Source organism: Macaca thibetana, chromosome 4 (genome assembly GCF_024542745.1).
Source record: "Macaca thibetana thibetana isolate TM-01 chromosome 4, ASM2454274v1, whole genome shotgun sequence".
NCBI classification, from domain to species: domain Eukaryota; kingdom Metazoa; phylum Chordata; class Mammalia; order Primates; family Cercopithecidae; genus Macaca; species Macaca thibetana.
Genome location: NC_065581.1, coordinates 112,642,924 through 112,659,980, shown reverse-complemented (window position 1 = coordinate 112,659,980; position 17,057 = coordinate 112,642,924). Strand labels below are relative to the sequence as shown.

At 41.9% G+C, this 17,057-nt stretch overlaps 1 protein-coding gene across 1 annotated transcript in view; it reads left to right on the top strand.

Annotated features, from left to right (window-relative positions):
• Positions 1-17,057, top strand: part of CCDC170 (coiled-coil domain containing 170) — a 90,840-nt gene that overhangs the window by 44,126 nt on the left and 29,657 nt on the right. The window contains exon 7 of the mRNA XM_050788865.1: positions 11,791-11,991. Coding sequence (XP_050644822.1) covers positions 11,791-11,991 — 201 coding nt within the window. The remainder of the gene's footprint in view (positions 1-11,790; positions 11,992-17,057) is intronic.

Below are 17,057 nucleotides of genomic sequence, written 5' to 3'. Positions count from 1 at the left end.
TCTGGAGTTGAACCTGCCTGGTACTGAATCCCGTCTCTGCTGTATATTCACTCACTGGCCATGTGAGCTTGGGCAGGTTCTCTGAGATACGGCCTCGGAGATTTTGTTTCCTTATCTGCAGAAAGGGGTTAGCACAGGTTCCATGACCTCTCATCTGAAATTCTTTGGGCCCAGTGTGTTTTTGAGCTCAGAATTTTTCAGAACTTAGAAAGGTAATGCAGAGGGCAGGCTTGCACGGCCCTCCACTGTGGTGTCTGGGACAGTTCCCTACCGTCAGTCACATTCACAGGTCTGCAGCAAAGCCCGCCAGCAACACTAAGTGGGATAAATGAAGACCATAAATAGCCTCTTGTCTTTTTGGGTCAGGATTTGCTGCCCAGCTGGGTCAGGTCAGGTCAAGCTTTGTCAGTAAATGACTTATGAAAAAACCTGGATCTTGGAATTACAGATAAAGGTTCCTAGACCTGTAACAGTATCTGGCTGATCAGGTTATTGTTTCATGTATGTACTGAATGAAAAAAATTGTTATAAAGATCTTAACTCATTGCCTGGCAAGTCACAACAATAAATATTAACTGTTGCTGCTGTTGCCTCTCCTTCTTCCTCCTTCTCTCCTCTTTTCCATAATGTGTTGGTGCCTAGAACAGTTTTTTAGGGGCCCTATCTAACCCATGGAGAAAAATGGTTTAATTCACATATATGATTGAGGCTTGTTTAACTCTGTCATTTTGTTTCTACTATCAAGGATTCTCTTTTTCTATAAAGGTTTACCTAGCAGAGTCCACTTCAGCCCAGGCTTTGGTTAAATTATCATCAAACCCAAATTATAGAAGTCCTAGTTAATGAGGCTTTAAAGTCAATGATCTCCAAAGTCCTTGTATAATTCCATTATGAACTATTTCTTCTATTGCTGTTGTGCTTGCTTGAAAGGAGAAAATGCATTTTTCCATCTTTTAATGTTACTAAAAAACTCAGAAGAATCACTAACTCAAAGTTCAGGGTTGCATTTGTCAATTTCCTTTAGTGATAGTAAATTTCCTTTAAAAATTCCCCGAAATTCAAGCTTGCAGTGAGCCAAGATCATGCCACTGCACTCCAGCCTGGGCGACAGAGTGAGACTCCATCTCAAAAAAAAAATATATATATATTCTCAGAAATTCGTGCATACTCTAGGAGCAACCTTAGTGGACCCTTTAGCCAAGCGCATTTTCTTTTCTTTTCTTTTCTTTTCCTTTCCTTTTCTTTCTTTTTTTTTTTTTTTTTTTTGAGATGGAGTTTCACTCTGTCACCCAGTCCAGAGTGCAGTGGTGCAAACTCAATTCACTGCAACCTCCGCCTCCCAGGTTCAAGTGATTCTCCTGCCTCAGCCTCCTGAGTAGCTGGGACTACAGGCATGTGCCAACACACCCAGCTAATTTTTGTATTTTTAGTAGAGATGGCATTTTACCATGTTGGCCAGGACGGTCTCGATCTCTTGACCTTGTGGTCCACCCACCTCGGCCTCCCAAAGTCCTGGGATTACAGGTGTGAGCCACTGTGCCCGGCTGCCAAGTGCATTTTCTATCTCTTTGTGGAGATAAAATGTCGAGTGCTCCTTGGCTGTCCTCCACGCTAATGTGTAGAGGCCTCCGCGAGTAACTTAGTTTTTCTTGTGACTCAGTTTACATGGAGATACTTGATTGGGAAAGAAAATGATTTATAGGTTTGGAAATAAGCTTCATTAAGTCATTTCTCTTAAATGGTAGTAGATATACAGACGATTTCCAGCTCATGAATATGCAATTAAAAAGATTTTCAGCTTGACAATGGTGTGACAGTGATACACACTCAGTGGAGACCATACTTTGAGTGTGCATGCAGCCATCCTGTTTTTCACTTTCAGTGTTCAACAGATTACGTGAGACTTTCAATACTTCATTATAGAATAGGCTTTCTGTTAGATGATTTTGCCCAAATACAGGCTAATGTAAGTGTTCTGAGCACTTTTAACGTAGGGAAGGTGAAGCTGTGATGTTCGATAGGTTAGGTGTATTAAATGCATTTCCGACTAAAGAAACTTTCAACTTACGACGTCTTTATCGGGGACGCAACCTCACCATTAGTCGAGGAGCATCTGTACTTCAATAGCTAATTTTTTTTTTTTTTTTTGCCATTTCATTTTATTGCTTTCCACTTCTATATTTCCAAGTATTTTCCTAAAACTGCTTTAATCCCTGCATGTGAAACAAGGCACACAATTATCAGCATGATGTATATGTTTATTTTCTAAAGCCAAATGATGTAAATTGGTTAAGCTGGGTGTGCTTTCTCCCACTCCCCATAAAAATTAGAATGATTCAGAGTATTTTTAGTGCCTTTGTCTGCCATTCCTACCCTGTAATTTTTTTCAATAGCTGCTGTCCCTATTTAAAAGCCTGAAATCAAGCATATAGCTGGTGTCTTGTGTGACTCATCTTCAAGTAAAATCAGGAGAAAATGGATTTCATATATTGTCTTAGAAATGTTTCTAAAGAATGGGAGCTTTACGAATTGATGAAGCTGTTTGTTGAGGAGGCTGCATGTCCCTGCCAGCTGCCATGGCTACGCAAACAAGTCAGTGGCTGAGTAATACTGATGTGAAGGCTCAACGGCGGGTTCAGGCTCAGCTTGGCAGATTCTGCGCTTCAGGCCGGCTCCTGCTTCCCGAACGTTGCTTGCCTTGTTTACCCCTGTGCTACCCATTTTTCCCCTCCTGTGTTTGCAGTTCTCAGTAGAATTCAGGACACCACCCACACTTTTACAGCACGTCATTTCTACTTGTTCCTTGCATTTCTGCTGCTGGCAAGATTTAATCTTCTTTTTAGAAGCTTTACTGTATCTTAGAGCAAGGTTTTTTGTCCTCAGAACTATTGGCATTTTGGACTGGATAATTTTTTTGCTGTGGGGACCTGTCCTGTGCATTGCAGGATTTTCAGCGGCGTCCTTGGCCTCTACCCGCTAGTAGCACTGCCCTTCCCAGTTTGTGACAACCACAGATGTCTTTAGACACAGCCTAATGTCCCCCGGGGGTCAAAATTGCCCCCAGTTGAAAACCACTGTCTTAGAGGAATGTTCTACTGTCAGGTTCCCACGAATTATAAATGAGTATTTAGATGTTATTTAGCCTTGGAATTTCAGGACACCATAGCAGTTGTTTATGAAATAATGACTTCTTGCACAATGATAGAAAGTTATGACATTTTCAGATTTTACTTTAGAATTTTGAGGCAATTTTGTTTTCATCCTCCTCCTCCTCCTCCTCCTCCTTCTTTTTTTATTTCTTTCAGGTGTTTCCTAACTGTGTAATCATCTGAATGATAATCGATTATGCATAGAAAGGACATGACCGTGCCAATTTCTACATTTTTTTCCAAATTAAAGACAAATTAATACAAGCTCACAAACCTCTGTCTGGACATTTTTCCTGTTCTGCTTTAAGTACACCTAAGGCTTTATTTCCTCCCTTGAGATATTTGCTGGTCCGGTCCAAGGGCTCTGTGGGAGCTGTGGGGACTCCGCCTGATGCTATAAAGCAAGGGTCTCCAACCCTCGGGCTGCGCACCTGCAGCAGTGCATGGCCTAGTAGGAACTGGGCTGCACAGGAGGAGGTGAGCTGTGGGCGAGCGAGCATTACCGCCTGAGTTATCCTTGTGTCAGATCAGCAGTGGCATTAGATTCTCATAGGAACATGAACCCTGTTGTGAACTGGGCATGCTAGGGATCTAGGTTGCATGCACCTTATGAGAATCTAATGCCTGATGATCCGAGGTGGAGCAGTTTCATTCTGACACAAAAATTGTCTTCCACGAAACCAGTCTCTGGTGCCAAAAAGTCTGGTGACCTCTGCTATAAAGGACCAGAGATATGCTCCACAGCCCCCTCCTCCCCATTCTGATCTCAGAGCCCGATTATCATTCTCCTGCTCTGTTCTTAACCCTGCCACCTACTAAAGTGAACATCTCCCCAGAAGCACCAGCACACTTCCATTTGGGACATTTCATTGTCCAAAATTATGCTGCATGGTCACTCCAGGCTACAGGAGCATCTGAGAGAGTGAACAGATGGAAGTTTCAGCTTTTCCGGCCTCTCTAGTTATATGAGTTTCCTGGGGCTGCCATGACAAAGTACCACAACTGGGTGGCTTAAACAATAGAAAGTTCTTGCCTTACAGTTCTGGAGATGAGAAGTCTGGGATCAAGGTGTCCATAGGGTTGGTTCCTTCTGAGGGCTGTGAGGGAGAATCTGTCCCATGTCTCACTCCTAGCTTCTGCTGGCCTCAGGCATTGCATTCTTTGTTGTAGGGATAGTGTTCTTCCTGTGTCTTCACATTGCCTTCCTCTATGCATGTCAGTCTTTGTGTCCAAATTTCCCCTCTTATAAGGATCCCAGTCATCTTGGATTAGGGTCCACCTTAAGGACCTGGTTTTAACTTCATCACCACTGTAAAGACCCGATTTCCAAAGAAGGTCACATCGTGAGGTACTGGGGGCTTCAACATATTTTTTTTTGCGGGGACCTAATTTAACTCAAAAGTTGAGATGAACAGAGGAGGAGGGGTAGGGTTAGCCAGTCACAGTGCTGGCCACACATGCCGACAGGAGGGAAGGAGGATTTGGTCGATACTTTCTAGTACCTGATAACTTACATATTCCCCAAGTGAAAATTATAGCTTGAATAATTGGAAAAGAGTTTATGTCTAAAAGGCACTGGACTTTAAGTGACCAAAGTGGCTCTTTCTTCAGTGTAGAACTTTCTGGCTTCTATTTGGTTTAATTTTGGAACAAAAATGTCTCTCTGGTGAAATCAACACATAGTTGTCCCTGGGGAGTGAATTAACTCTTTCAGAGCATTATGGCTTTACTTTTAAAAACCATGCAGCTTATTCTTTAACTATGTTGTGCTTTAGTGCCTTTTTTGTTTAAAGGTATGTATTCTTCACCCCTCACCCCCCGACTGGCCACCTCTAGTGTTGAAATATCTGGTGCATTTTGTCCCATAGAATATCAGGTATATGTTAAGGAATGACCCTAAGAAAAAGAAAAGAAGAGAAAGAAAGGCTTATTTATTGTTTAGACTTTTTGGTGTGAAAAACAGCACAAGTTTACCGTTTTGGTGTGGCACATATGTTCACTCAGGCACTGGCATTTGATGTTCCCAAGAATGAGTCAGATTGGAATGTTAATTTATTTGAATTAATTTATCTAAATTTAGTTAGAAAAAAGCTTGGTGGTGTCGTATGCACTGACACCTAAATAAGCTTCTGAAGCTAAGTTCTGTGATCTGATAGAGTGCAGGAGGGCTCTCAGCTGCTTTCTTCTCTCTGGACACCAGAATCTCGGCATGGCAGGTATCCCCTGCAAATTTCAGCAATCTATGTATTAGTGGTTTTAAAGTCGCACTTTGCTGAGTCTCAAGGCTCTGGAGAGCACCCTTGGGTCCAGATGGGGTGAAGATGCAAGAGGACCTTCTTGCCTTTGATTCGAACACATTTGTCCCTTATTTGTTCTTCCCAGAAAGACTTCTAGTTGAGAGAAAGACGATGCTGAAAATAGTTTGAGAAACATGACATAGGACAATTCCTAGAGGGTTCTTTAGCGCCTGATGGCAACAGCATAGGATTGATGGAACCCGTACACTGGAGCAGTAACCCTGATGATGGAAATGGACACGATGCGTTGAACTTCAATACGGTGCAAAATGCTGTGCGGGTCAAATGATCTAAATCAGCTCATTGAGTCATCATAGCAAAGTCTACAAATTTCAGAGAGATTAGTTACTCGCTTCAGTTAACCTGCTGGTAAGTGGTACAGGGGAACTTGAAACCAGGGCTATCTGACTCCAAAACCCCCGTCCTGCACTCTGGTCTATGTCAGATGCTCACATCTTCCTTCAGGGTCAGTGTCACTCCCTTAGTCTAACTTACTGCAGTTACTCAGGGTGTCAGCTTCAGAATGGAGACCACACTGAGTGATTTCTATAGAAGGCTTGCTTTCTTCCAGTAAAGTCGGTGGTGTGCTGACTACGGCTAAGTGATCACACAGTTCTCCCTCTCTCTGCTTAAGGTTCATTGAATCAGTTTTCTCTTTGATTTCGTTCTCTCCACTATGTCATTTGTGGTATAGGAGATGTTGAAGGGTCTTCACGTAGAAATACTCACTTCTGTTTGCAGTCCAATGTGAAACCACATCTCCTGATGTGCTATACTTCTAATAATGCGAATCAGTCCCTTGGGAGGCAGCATCTTGTGGACATTTTTCTATAGATTACATTGTTTGTCGTACCAAGATAAACACTGTTTCTCTTGCATTAAGATCAGATTTATCTGCTATATTAGTAAGATATACTTACTAATGTAATTATGAATGTATCAGTAGATATTTTTATTATTGGTAAGCAGGAAAGGTAGGAAATATGAAATGAAATGAGGTTTCTCAGAGCTTCATGTTCTGGGATGACACTATAAATTTCCTTGGTAAATATAATTCCTTAGATGTGGCTCTGAAGAGCTTACCATCAAATATCTCATTTCAAGCACACACACAGAAGTGTAGAATTAATCGAATTATAGGTCTGGAAGCTTGAGAGCCATGGAAGCACAGGATTGAAGAGTTTACAGCTCAGGTAGTCTAACCTTCCTCATGTAGCTCTTCAATCTGTGTGGCAACATTCTTAATTGATATAAGCATACCTCAGAGACCACTGCAACAAAGCAAATGTCACAATAAAATGAGTCACACAATTTTTTTTGGTTTCTCAGTGCATATAAAAGTTATGTTTATACTATGCATAGACTATTAAGTATGTCTATTAAGTATGTAGTCTATTAAGTATGCAATAACCCTATATCTAAAAAACAACATGGATACCTTAATTAAAAATACTTTATTGCTAAGAAGTGCTAACAATCATCTCAGCCTTCCGCAAGTCATAATCATTTTGCTGGTGGAGGGTTTTGCTGCAATGTTGATGGTTACTGCTGATCACAATCCTGAAGGTTGGGGTGGCTGTGGCAATTTCTTAAAATAAGACAACAATGTGGTTGAAAACATCAATTGACTCTTTTTTTTCTCAAAAGATTTCTCTGTAGCACGTGAGCTATTTTTGATGGCATTTTACTAACAGCAGAACTTCTTTCTAAATTGGGGTCAATCCTCTCAAATCATGCTTCTGCTTTGGCATCTAAGTTTATGTAATATTCTAAATGCTTCTTGTCATTTCAACAATGTTCACAGCATCTTCACTAGGAGTAAATTCCATCTCAATCATCATTTTCTTTGCCTCATTCACGAGAAGCAACTCTTCATTCAAATTTGATCATGAGATTACAGCAATTCAGCACATCTTTAGGCTCCACTTCTAATCTTAGTTCTCTTGCTATTTCCACAACATCTGCAGTTACTTCCTTCACTGAAGTCCTGAACCCCTCAGAGTCATCTCATAGATGACTCCTATGATGTTGATATTTTGACCTCTTCTCATGACTTATGAATGTCCTTAATGGTATCAAGAGCAGTAAATCCTTTCCAGAAGGTTTTGAATTTACTTTGCCCAGATCCATCAGAGGAATCGCTCTCTGTGGCAGCTATAGCCTTATGAAGTATATTTCTTAGATAATAAGACTTTAGAGTCAATATTACTCCTTGATCCATGGGCTGCAGAAAGAATACTGTGTTAGTAGGTGTGAAGACAATGTTCATCTCCTTGTACATCTCCGTCAGAGTTCTTGGGTGACCAGGTACATTGTCAACGAGCAGTAATATTTTGAAAGGAATCTTTTATTGAGCCATAGGTCTCAACTGTGGCTTGAAATATTCAGTAAAACATGATGTGAACAGATATGCTCTCATCTAGTTTGCTGTTCCATTTCTAGAGCACAGTCAGAATAGATTTAGCATATTTCTTAAGGGGCCTAGGATCTTCAGAATGCTAAATGAGCACTGGCCTCAACTTCAAGTCACCAGCTGCATTAGCCTCTAACGAGAGAGTCAGCCTATTCTTTGAAGCTTTGAAGGCAGGCATTGACTTCTCCTCTTTAGCTATGAAAGTCCTAGATGGCATCCTCTTCCCATAGAAGGCTATTTTGCCTACATTGAAAGTCTGTTGTTTGGTGTCATCACCTTCATCAATGATCTGAGCTAGATCTTGTGGATAACTTGCCTCAGCTTCTGCATCAGCTCTTACTGCTTTGTCTTGTACTTTTATGTTATGGAGATGGCTTCTTTCCTTAAATCTCATGAATCAATCTCTGCTAGTTTCAAACTTTTCTTCTGCAGCCTCCTTACCTCTCTTAGGCTTCATAGATTTAAGGAGAGTTAGGGCCTTGCTCTGGATTAGGCTTTGGCTTAAGGGAATGTTATGGCTGGTTTGATGTCTATTCAGACCACTCAAACTTTCTCCATATCAGCAATAAGGCTGTTTTTTGTTATCATCTGTATGTGTCTTAGTCCATTTGTATTGCCATACAAGAATACCTGAGGCTGAATAATTTATAAAGAAAAGAGGTTTATTTGGCTCACGGTTCTGCAGGCTATACAAGAAGCACAGTGCCATCTACTTCTGACAATGAACCTCAAGAAACTTTCACTCATGGCAGAAGATGAAGGGGAGCAGGCATCACATGGCCAGAGAGAAAGAAAGGGAGAGAGAGTAGGAGGTGCCAAGCTCTTTTCAACAACTAGATCTCATGGGAACTAAGAGTGAGCAGTCACTCAATTCTGTGAGAATGACACCAAGTTGTTCATGAAGGATCTGCTCCCATGAACCAAACATCTCCCAGTAGGCCTACCTCCAACTGTGAGGATCAAATTTTAACATGCGATTTAGAGGGGACAAATATCCACACTATATCAGTGTGTTTTCTGGAGTAGCACCTTTTTTTTTTTTTGAGATGGGGTCTTGCTTTGTCACCCAGGCTGGAGTGCAATGGCATGATCTTGGCTCACTGCAACCTCTGCCTCTCGGGTTCAAGTGATTCTCCTGTCTCAGCTTCCTAAGTAGCTGGGACTACAGGCGCCTGCCACCATGCCCGGCTAATTTTTGTATTTTAGTAGAGATGGGGTTTCGCCATATTGGTCAGCCTGGTCTTGAACTCCTGATCTAAGGTGATCCACCCACCTCAGCCTCCCAAAGTGCTGGGATTACATGCGTGAGCACCATGCCTGTCCTGGAGTAGCACTTTTAATTTCCTTCAAGAATGCTTCCTTTCTATTCCCAACTTGGCTAATTGTTTGGAGTAAGAGGCCCAATTTTTGGCCTATCTCAGATTTCAACATGCCTTTCTTACTAAGCTTAGTCATTTCTAGCTTTTGAGTTAAAATGAGAGAAGTGAGACTCTTCCTTTTTTTTTTTTTTTTTTTTTTTTGAGACAGAGTCTCATTCTGTCACCCAGGCTGGAGTGCAGTGGCACGATCTTGTCTCACTGCAACCTCTACCTCCCAGGTTCAAGTGGTTCTCCTGCCTCAGCCTTCTTAGTAGCTGGGACTACAGGCATGCACCACCACGTCCAGCTAATTTTTGTATTTTTAGTAGAGATGGGGTTTCGCCATGTTGTCCAGGCTGGTCTTGAACTCCTGACCTCAGGTGATCCACCCACTTTGGCCTCCCAAAGTGCTGGGATTACAGGCATCAGCCACTATGCCCAGCCTGACTCTTCCTTTCATTTGAAAACTTAGAGGCCATTGTAAGGTTATTAACTGCCTTAATGTGAATATTGTTGTGTCTCAGGAAATAGGGAGGCCCAAGGAGAGGAAGAGACATGTGGGGTCAGCCAGTTAGTGGAAAAGTCAGAAAGTACACATTTATCATTTAAGTTCACTGACTTATATGGGAGTGGTTTGTGGCACCCCAAACACTGCAATAGTAACATCAAAGATCTCTGATCACAGATCACCGTAACAGATATCATAGTAATGACAAACGTTTGAAATATTGCTAGTATTGCCCAAATGTGACACAGGGACACAAAGTGAGCATGTGCTATCCGAAAAATGATGCTGATAGACTTGCTCAATGTAGGGTTGCCGCAAACCTTCAATTTGTAAAAAACTAAATATCTGTGAAGAGCAATAAAGTGCAATAAAGTGAGATGTGCCCGTAGTTAGCCAATTTCTGGCCATCTTCGGTGACTGGGAATCCACTCCCTACTAGACAGCGTCTTTAGACAGCTGTAATCATTATAAAGTTTTCCCTTTCTTCTGTATTTTGATTATTTATTATTTTTAATTTTTTTGCTCAGACCTCACAGGGAAGAGTTTTTCCCTTCCTATAAAGGAATGCTTAAGTGAATGATGACTCATTCTCATGATGAGTTCTTAATGTAGCCATTAAAATATTAAGAATTTCAAATGGCATGAGAATAATTAGGTAAAAACAAAGACACAAAATTGCATGTATAATATTTCGACTATATTTTAATGATACACAAAAACAAATTATATAAAAATATTAATACTTTTTGCCTCTCGGTGGTGGGATCACAGGAAATTATTTTTTGCTTGTTTATACTTTTTGTGGTTAAAGGAAATTTTACAGGGATATCTTATTTTATAATTATAGGAACTGGGGAAAACATTTTCCTTTCATAAATGTGGGATTTCTTCTCTGATTTATACCTATTGGTTCTCAATGTAGGCTCCGAGGGTAACTCAGAACAAATCCTTTTGTTCTCCCGTACAACAGCCTTTCAAAAAGTTTGAAGGCAGATTATGTGGTTAAGCATGGCTGTTTACAGATAGGCAAACAGAAATTGTTTTCTTTTTAAAAATTGAGACAGTAAAAATCTGAAACAGTCAGGATGTTTCCATTTCTGTGAGAGTGGTACTGTACTGTTATGTAAATACTATGCTTTTCCTCTTCTCTTCCAAAATAAACCATCAAAAGAAAACAAATGTATCACCCTGGACTCGGTGGTTTTATTGAATCCAACATTTTATGAAACTGGATTGAGTAAAATCAGTTGGAGTTTTCTGAGAGTGTCCCTGAGGTCCTTGGTAAACTTGCACTCTTGGTTTGAAGGAATGATCAGGACAAAAAGAGGAACTCCTCGGAAGGATGGGAGCATTGGGCAAATCAGGTGGGTTGTGGAGAGGCTGAAGGGACTTTAACATGGGACAGTACTCAGATCCCCCTGCCCTCTTGTACATTGACCCTGACCCTATTTAGAGTCACCATATTAAAGAGATTTTGACCTCTCCAATGCAAAAATGGTATTACTCTATGACTATGTAGTGTAGAGTCAGTATCCCTGGAGTTTAGGGCATGGGTAACCAATCTTCAATAGAAAGTTGAAAAAAGTTTGAAAAAGCATATGTCTGTACATGAATTCCCTGTAATGCCTCAACGTTACCTACCAAGATTAATTTGCTGTCTAATCTTAAGTCAACTCAAAATGGTGAAAGCATTTTTCTGGGGAATGACTCTTTGTAGATTTTTACAGTACTTTTTGTCTTAATTCTTTTTCCTACTAAACTTTGAAACTCTTAGCAATAGTTTTGGGGTAAGTAAATGTTATCCATAAATTTTTGTCGATTAACCTGTTAAAAGAATTATATAAAAATTAAAAATACCAATCAAAAAATTTTATTCAATAATGAATGTAGATTATTTCAAACAGAGGGAAATACAGCTATCAATTACATATTTTACATGGGATTTTTACAAATAATCTGGAAGTTGGTATCATAAACAGTTATGCTGCTTAGGCAGAGCAGTAGATGTGAACACTTCCTTGCATCTAAAACAAGGCTTATTCTTGATCTGTTTCTTTGTTTCCAGATGGTCTCCCAGCTTGAAGCCCAAATATCTGAGCTTGTTGAACAGTTGGGAAAGGAGTCTGAGTTTCACCAGAAAGCTCTCCAGAGGGCCCAGAAAGCAGAGAATATGTTGGAGACTCTTCAGGGTCAGCTGACACACCTGGAGGCAGAGCTGGTTTCTGGAGATGTTTTGCGAGACAACTTGAATTTTGAGAAACAAAAAGTAATAACCTGAGGGCATATCCATGAGTAGAAGCATCTGTTGTAGTATAAAATTTTACCTGAAAATATTCTGAATTTTACAGTATTTAGTTTGGTTAAGTCCTGGACTTAATTAGTTAAGTCGATTTCAAGGAACAATGGGTTTGGAACTTCCTTGATTCAAATGAATTTAATTAAACTCAACAAATATTTGTTGAATGCCTATCATATATGAGGTCCTAAAGGTTTGGCAAGCTAAAATATGAATAATACACAGTTTCTGATCTTAAAGGGCTCATAATTCGATAGGGGAGACAGACACTCAGGTAAGTTGCTGTACTATAAGTTTATATGTGTTGTATGTATTGAATCAGAAAGTTCTGTAGGAACTTCTAGATAAAGGGAAGATTTTATAGGAGAGGCGATAATTAAGTTCATTTTTCAAAGGTAAGTCGGATTATAGTGGAGAGAGAAGACAGATACTGTAGGGGAAACAGTTTGAACAAAGGCATGAAATCTGGCAAGTGCATAGTGTATTCAGAGAATGCAAACTGGTGAATCCTATATGGCTGGAACATGTTATTCTTGGTGGATCTGTGGCAAGAGAGAAGACTGGAATGGCTTAGACTAAGAAGATGGAGTGTTCTTTAATCTGTAGAATAAGAAGTGTGGTAAGTGTGAGCATTGCAGTATTTTATTTTATTTTTATTATTTTTATGTTTTTGAGACGGAGTCTGGCTTTGCTGCCCAGCTGGAGTGCAGTGGCGGATCTCCGGCTCACTGCAAGCTCCGCCTCCCGGGTTCACGCCATTCTCCTGCCTCAGCCTCCCGAGTAGCTGGGACTACAGGCGCCCACCACCACTCCCGGCTAATTTTTTGTATTTTTAGTAGAGATGCGGTTTCACCGTGTTAGCCAGGATGGTCTCGATCTCCTGACCTCATGATCCGCCTGCCTCGGCCTCCCAAAGTGCTGGGATTACAGGCTTGAGCCACCACGCCCGGCCACATGGCAGTATTTTAGAAAGATAGCGAGATGTCCCTGTGGAGCTGAGATTGGGGCATGGAGAGTCTCGGAAACAATGGCGCTGATAACCCAGTGGGAGAGGAGAGTTAAATGGGAAGAGAAGGGGCCCACACTGAGGATTTGAGTGTGGGGACATTGTCAGTGATCTTTGACGGGCAGTTTTGGTAGAGTGGTGGAGAGCAGAAGCCAGTTTGCTTTGCGCTGAGGGGAGACTTGAGAGGAAGGGGATCGACCTCCAGTAGACCAGTGTGAAGTCTGGTGACCAAAGAGAAGACAGGCATGAGGCAGTGGCTGTGAAAACCAAGATCAAAGAAAGGTTTTGCTGGACAGGATGGGGAGGAAAGTGTGGACTGAAAGAGTCCGTAGGAGGGAGTGTGGGAGGGGAAAGGGAGGCACAGGGGCTGAAGAGCCTCGATGCAGAATTTGGCATGAAAAATACTCTTAAGTTGAAACGTCTACACTCAACGTATTCCTTTTCATTCTTCTGTACTTAAAACATTGAGGAATCGTCATGCCTGCACTGAGGTTGGATATGCAAAGATGTGCCAAAGGTGTCTGTGGAAAATCAAGTCCAGCGGATGAGACAGGGAGATCGGGGCGTAATAGTACAATAGCGCAATTAGTGCACAGTAGTGCAATTAGTGCCACGATGGAGACAGGTATAAAATTTGACAGAAACCTGGAAAAAGGAGCAATGACTTTTTTTCTGTGCGGTAAGTGAGCCATCTTCACAGAAGAGGGAAGCATTAAAGAATGAGTAGGGGCCGGGCGCGGTGGCTCAAGCCTGTAATCCCAGCACTTTGGGAGGCCGAGACGGGCGGATCACGAGGTCAGGAGATCGAGACCATCCTGGGTAACACAGTGAAACCCCGTCTCTACTAAAAATACAAAAACTTAGCCGGGCGAGGTGGCGGGCGCCTGTAGTCCCAGCTACTCGGGAGGCTGAGGCAGGAGAATGGCATGAACCCGGGAGGCGGAGCTTGCAGTGAGCTGAGATCCGGCCACTGCACTCCAGCCTGGGTGACAGAGCGAGACTCCGTCTCAAAAAAAAAAAAAAAAAAGAATGAGTAGGAATTTGTCAGGCAGAAGAGGAGGGAAGGAATTTGAGGCAGAAAAAATAGCAGGAACAAAGAAGAAATGGAGGTGTGAGAAGATGGCTCGGGAAATGAATGAGGTGCAGGGAGCATGGGACATGATACTGGGTGAAACCAAAGGCGTGAGACGGCACTGGAGGCAGGTGTAGGAATCATTGAAATAGATCAGTCTAATGGCTCAGGCTTCATTGCATAGGTAATGGGAAGCCAGAGAAGGTTTTTGAGTAAAAGAAAGATTTCCCTCAAGTCAGACTGGCTTAGAGGGTAGCAGCGGTGTCCAACCTTTTGGCTACCCTGGGCCACACTGGAAGAAGAAGAATTGTCTTGGGCCACACATAAAATACACTAACAGTAGTGATAGCCTATAAGCTAAAACAAACAAACAACAACAACACACACACACACACACACACAAACAAAAAACAACCATGCATAATTTTTGAGATATCTGCCACCACAGATAAACAAAAAAGTCCTTGCATTCAAAGGGCTGGACACAGCTGAAGGAAGGTAGGGAGCCCTGTCGGTGGCTCCCCGACTGGTCCAGTTTAGAAGATAGTCCAGTTCAGACTAGTCCAGTTCAGAAGATAATAAAGATATGAACCATGTAGTGGTTTTGTGAATGGAAATAGGGGCTAGATTTGAGAAGTCTGGGAGAGTGGAGATAGCTTTTTCTATTAGATATCTGTAAAGGTGTGATGGTGGAAAATTTGATTTTGTAAAGAATTATTGGCTCGGCTTGGTAGCTCACGCCTATAATCCCAGCACTTTGGGAGGTTGATGCAGGCAGATCGCTTGAGCTCTGGAGTTCAAGACCAGCCTGGGCAATATGGCGAAATCCCATCTCTACAAAAAACACAAAAATTAGCTGAGCATGGTGGCACGCACTTGTGGTCCCAGCTACCTGGGAGGCTGAGATGGGAGGATAGCTTGAGCCTGGGAGGTGGAGGTTGCAGTGAGCTGAGATCATACCACTTCAGCCTGGGTGACAGAGTGAGACCCTGTCTCAACAAACAAATAAAAAAACAAAACAACAACAACAACAAAAAAAACAAAAACAGGCCAGGCATGATGGCTCATGCCTGTAATCCCAACACTTTAGAAGGCTGAGGCAGGTGGATCACTTGAGGTCAGGAGTTGAAGAACAGCCTGGCCAACATGGTGAAACCCCATCTCTACTAAAAATTACAAAACATTAGCCAGGTGTGTTGGTGTGTGCCTGCAACCCCAGCTACCCAGGAAGCTGAGGCAGGAGAATTGCTTGAATTTGAGAGGTGGAGGTTGCAGTGAGCAGAGATCGGGCCATTGTACTCCAGCCTAGGGTGACAGAGACTCCCTTTCAAAACAAATAAACAAAATAAAACAAAAAACCACAACCAAACAAAATGAAATATTGCACCTGAGTATGGTAATGTAAATTGAAAGCCATATTACTGCCTGCGGGACAGCTTCACCTGCATGGTCCGTGAACACCAAAATATATTCAAAACTGAAATGACATCGGTTCACATTTATCCCTCTCCTGCTTCAGTCATGGTGGTAATCTACCTCCATTTGCTCAAGCCGTCTTTAATGCTTCCCTCTTTTTAATCAGTTCCTAAGCACTGTAAATCCTGTCTCCTTACTAGATCTCCAATGCCTCCCCCATCTCTATATCCAGCAGCTGTGCTTTGGCTCTGAGAATTGTGCTCGTTAACACCGACTAGGGAAACAAGCTAGTAACTGAGCTCCCGGCACCGTTCTTCATGCCTCAGATTTACTCTCTTCATTGCTGCCAGGGAGGTCTTCATGAAACGTGTGCCTAATCTTCTCTTTCTTTATCTCAAAACTGGCCAGTGGCTCTCTAGGGGCCCCAGGCTCAGGTACAGATTCCTTCTTTTTCCATGGCTTCACATTCTGTGAGCTGGCCAGGTGGTCTCTCCATCTTCCCTTTCCCCTGTAATTTCTCCTGCCAGGAAGGGGCAAACTCAGAAACCTTCTGGGAGCGGCAGGACCCTGGTAGGGTCTGCGGTGATTGCGGAGCCTAAAGCCATCCATGCAAATTTGTAGCAGCACTCACTCCTCCGGCCTCCTCCGGCTGCCTCCCACACTGCCCACAGCTATTCTCACTGAGAGAACGTTCTCCTCACCTCCTTCACCTGGTAACAGCAGTCTCTTCAAGATTCAGCTCAAATACTGCTTCCCCCGGTAGTCTTCCCTAGGAGACTTACCTATCTTTCCTTATGCTCTCCAAGCATAATGCATCTGCCTCTCTCATGATACTTTTTACCCTTATTGGATTGTTTTTAAATCTTTTTCTTCTCCAAATATTCCAAGCTTCTTGAGGCCGGAAGAAATGATCTTTTTCCTGTGTTTCTCCAGGGCCTAGAGAAAGAGTCAATAAATATTATTTGAATTATAGAAGAAATATGTCAAAGGCAAGAATTTCAGGTGGATTGGTATTGCCTTCCCTTACTATAAAGGAATCATTAATTTTAATTGGGATAATGTCCAAAGAACTCTCAGTTATGAAAGCAAGTTATGTAAGCTGATTTTGTCCATGGTGAATCTTCTGTCGCTAACTGCGTATGGAATGCACGTTCTGGTAAGGATGGCTGGTATCATGTAAATTGAAAAGTAAAGTTGCACAGTTTAAATGCTAAATGCAGGTAATCTAGGCAGACTCAAAGACAGTAGAATGCACAGTTTCTTATTTATGCTGAACTGTCATTCAAGTGAACAATATATACAGTAATCCTTCATTTCTATGTAGTTAAAAGTTTCTAGTAACCTTAATCTTCTGAAGTATAGCCAAAATCCTTGAAATAGAAACTTTCTCTATGGGGTCTTTCTCTGCTTGGTCTTGTCTTAATCTCTTTTTGCCTGTTGTAGTCCTGGCCCACTAAATGGATGGGTCATACATAGAAATAGAAAAAAAGAGTTCCTATTTCTCCACAGCCTCTCCAGCACATGTTGTTTCCTGACTTTTTA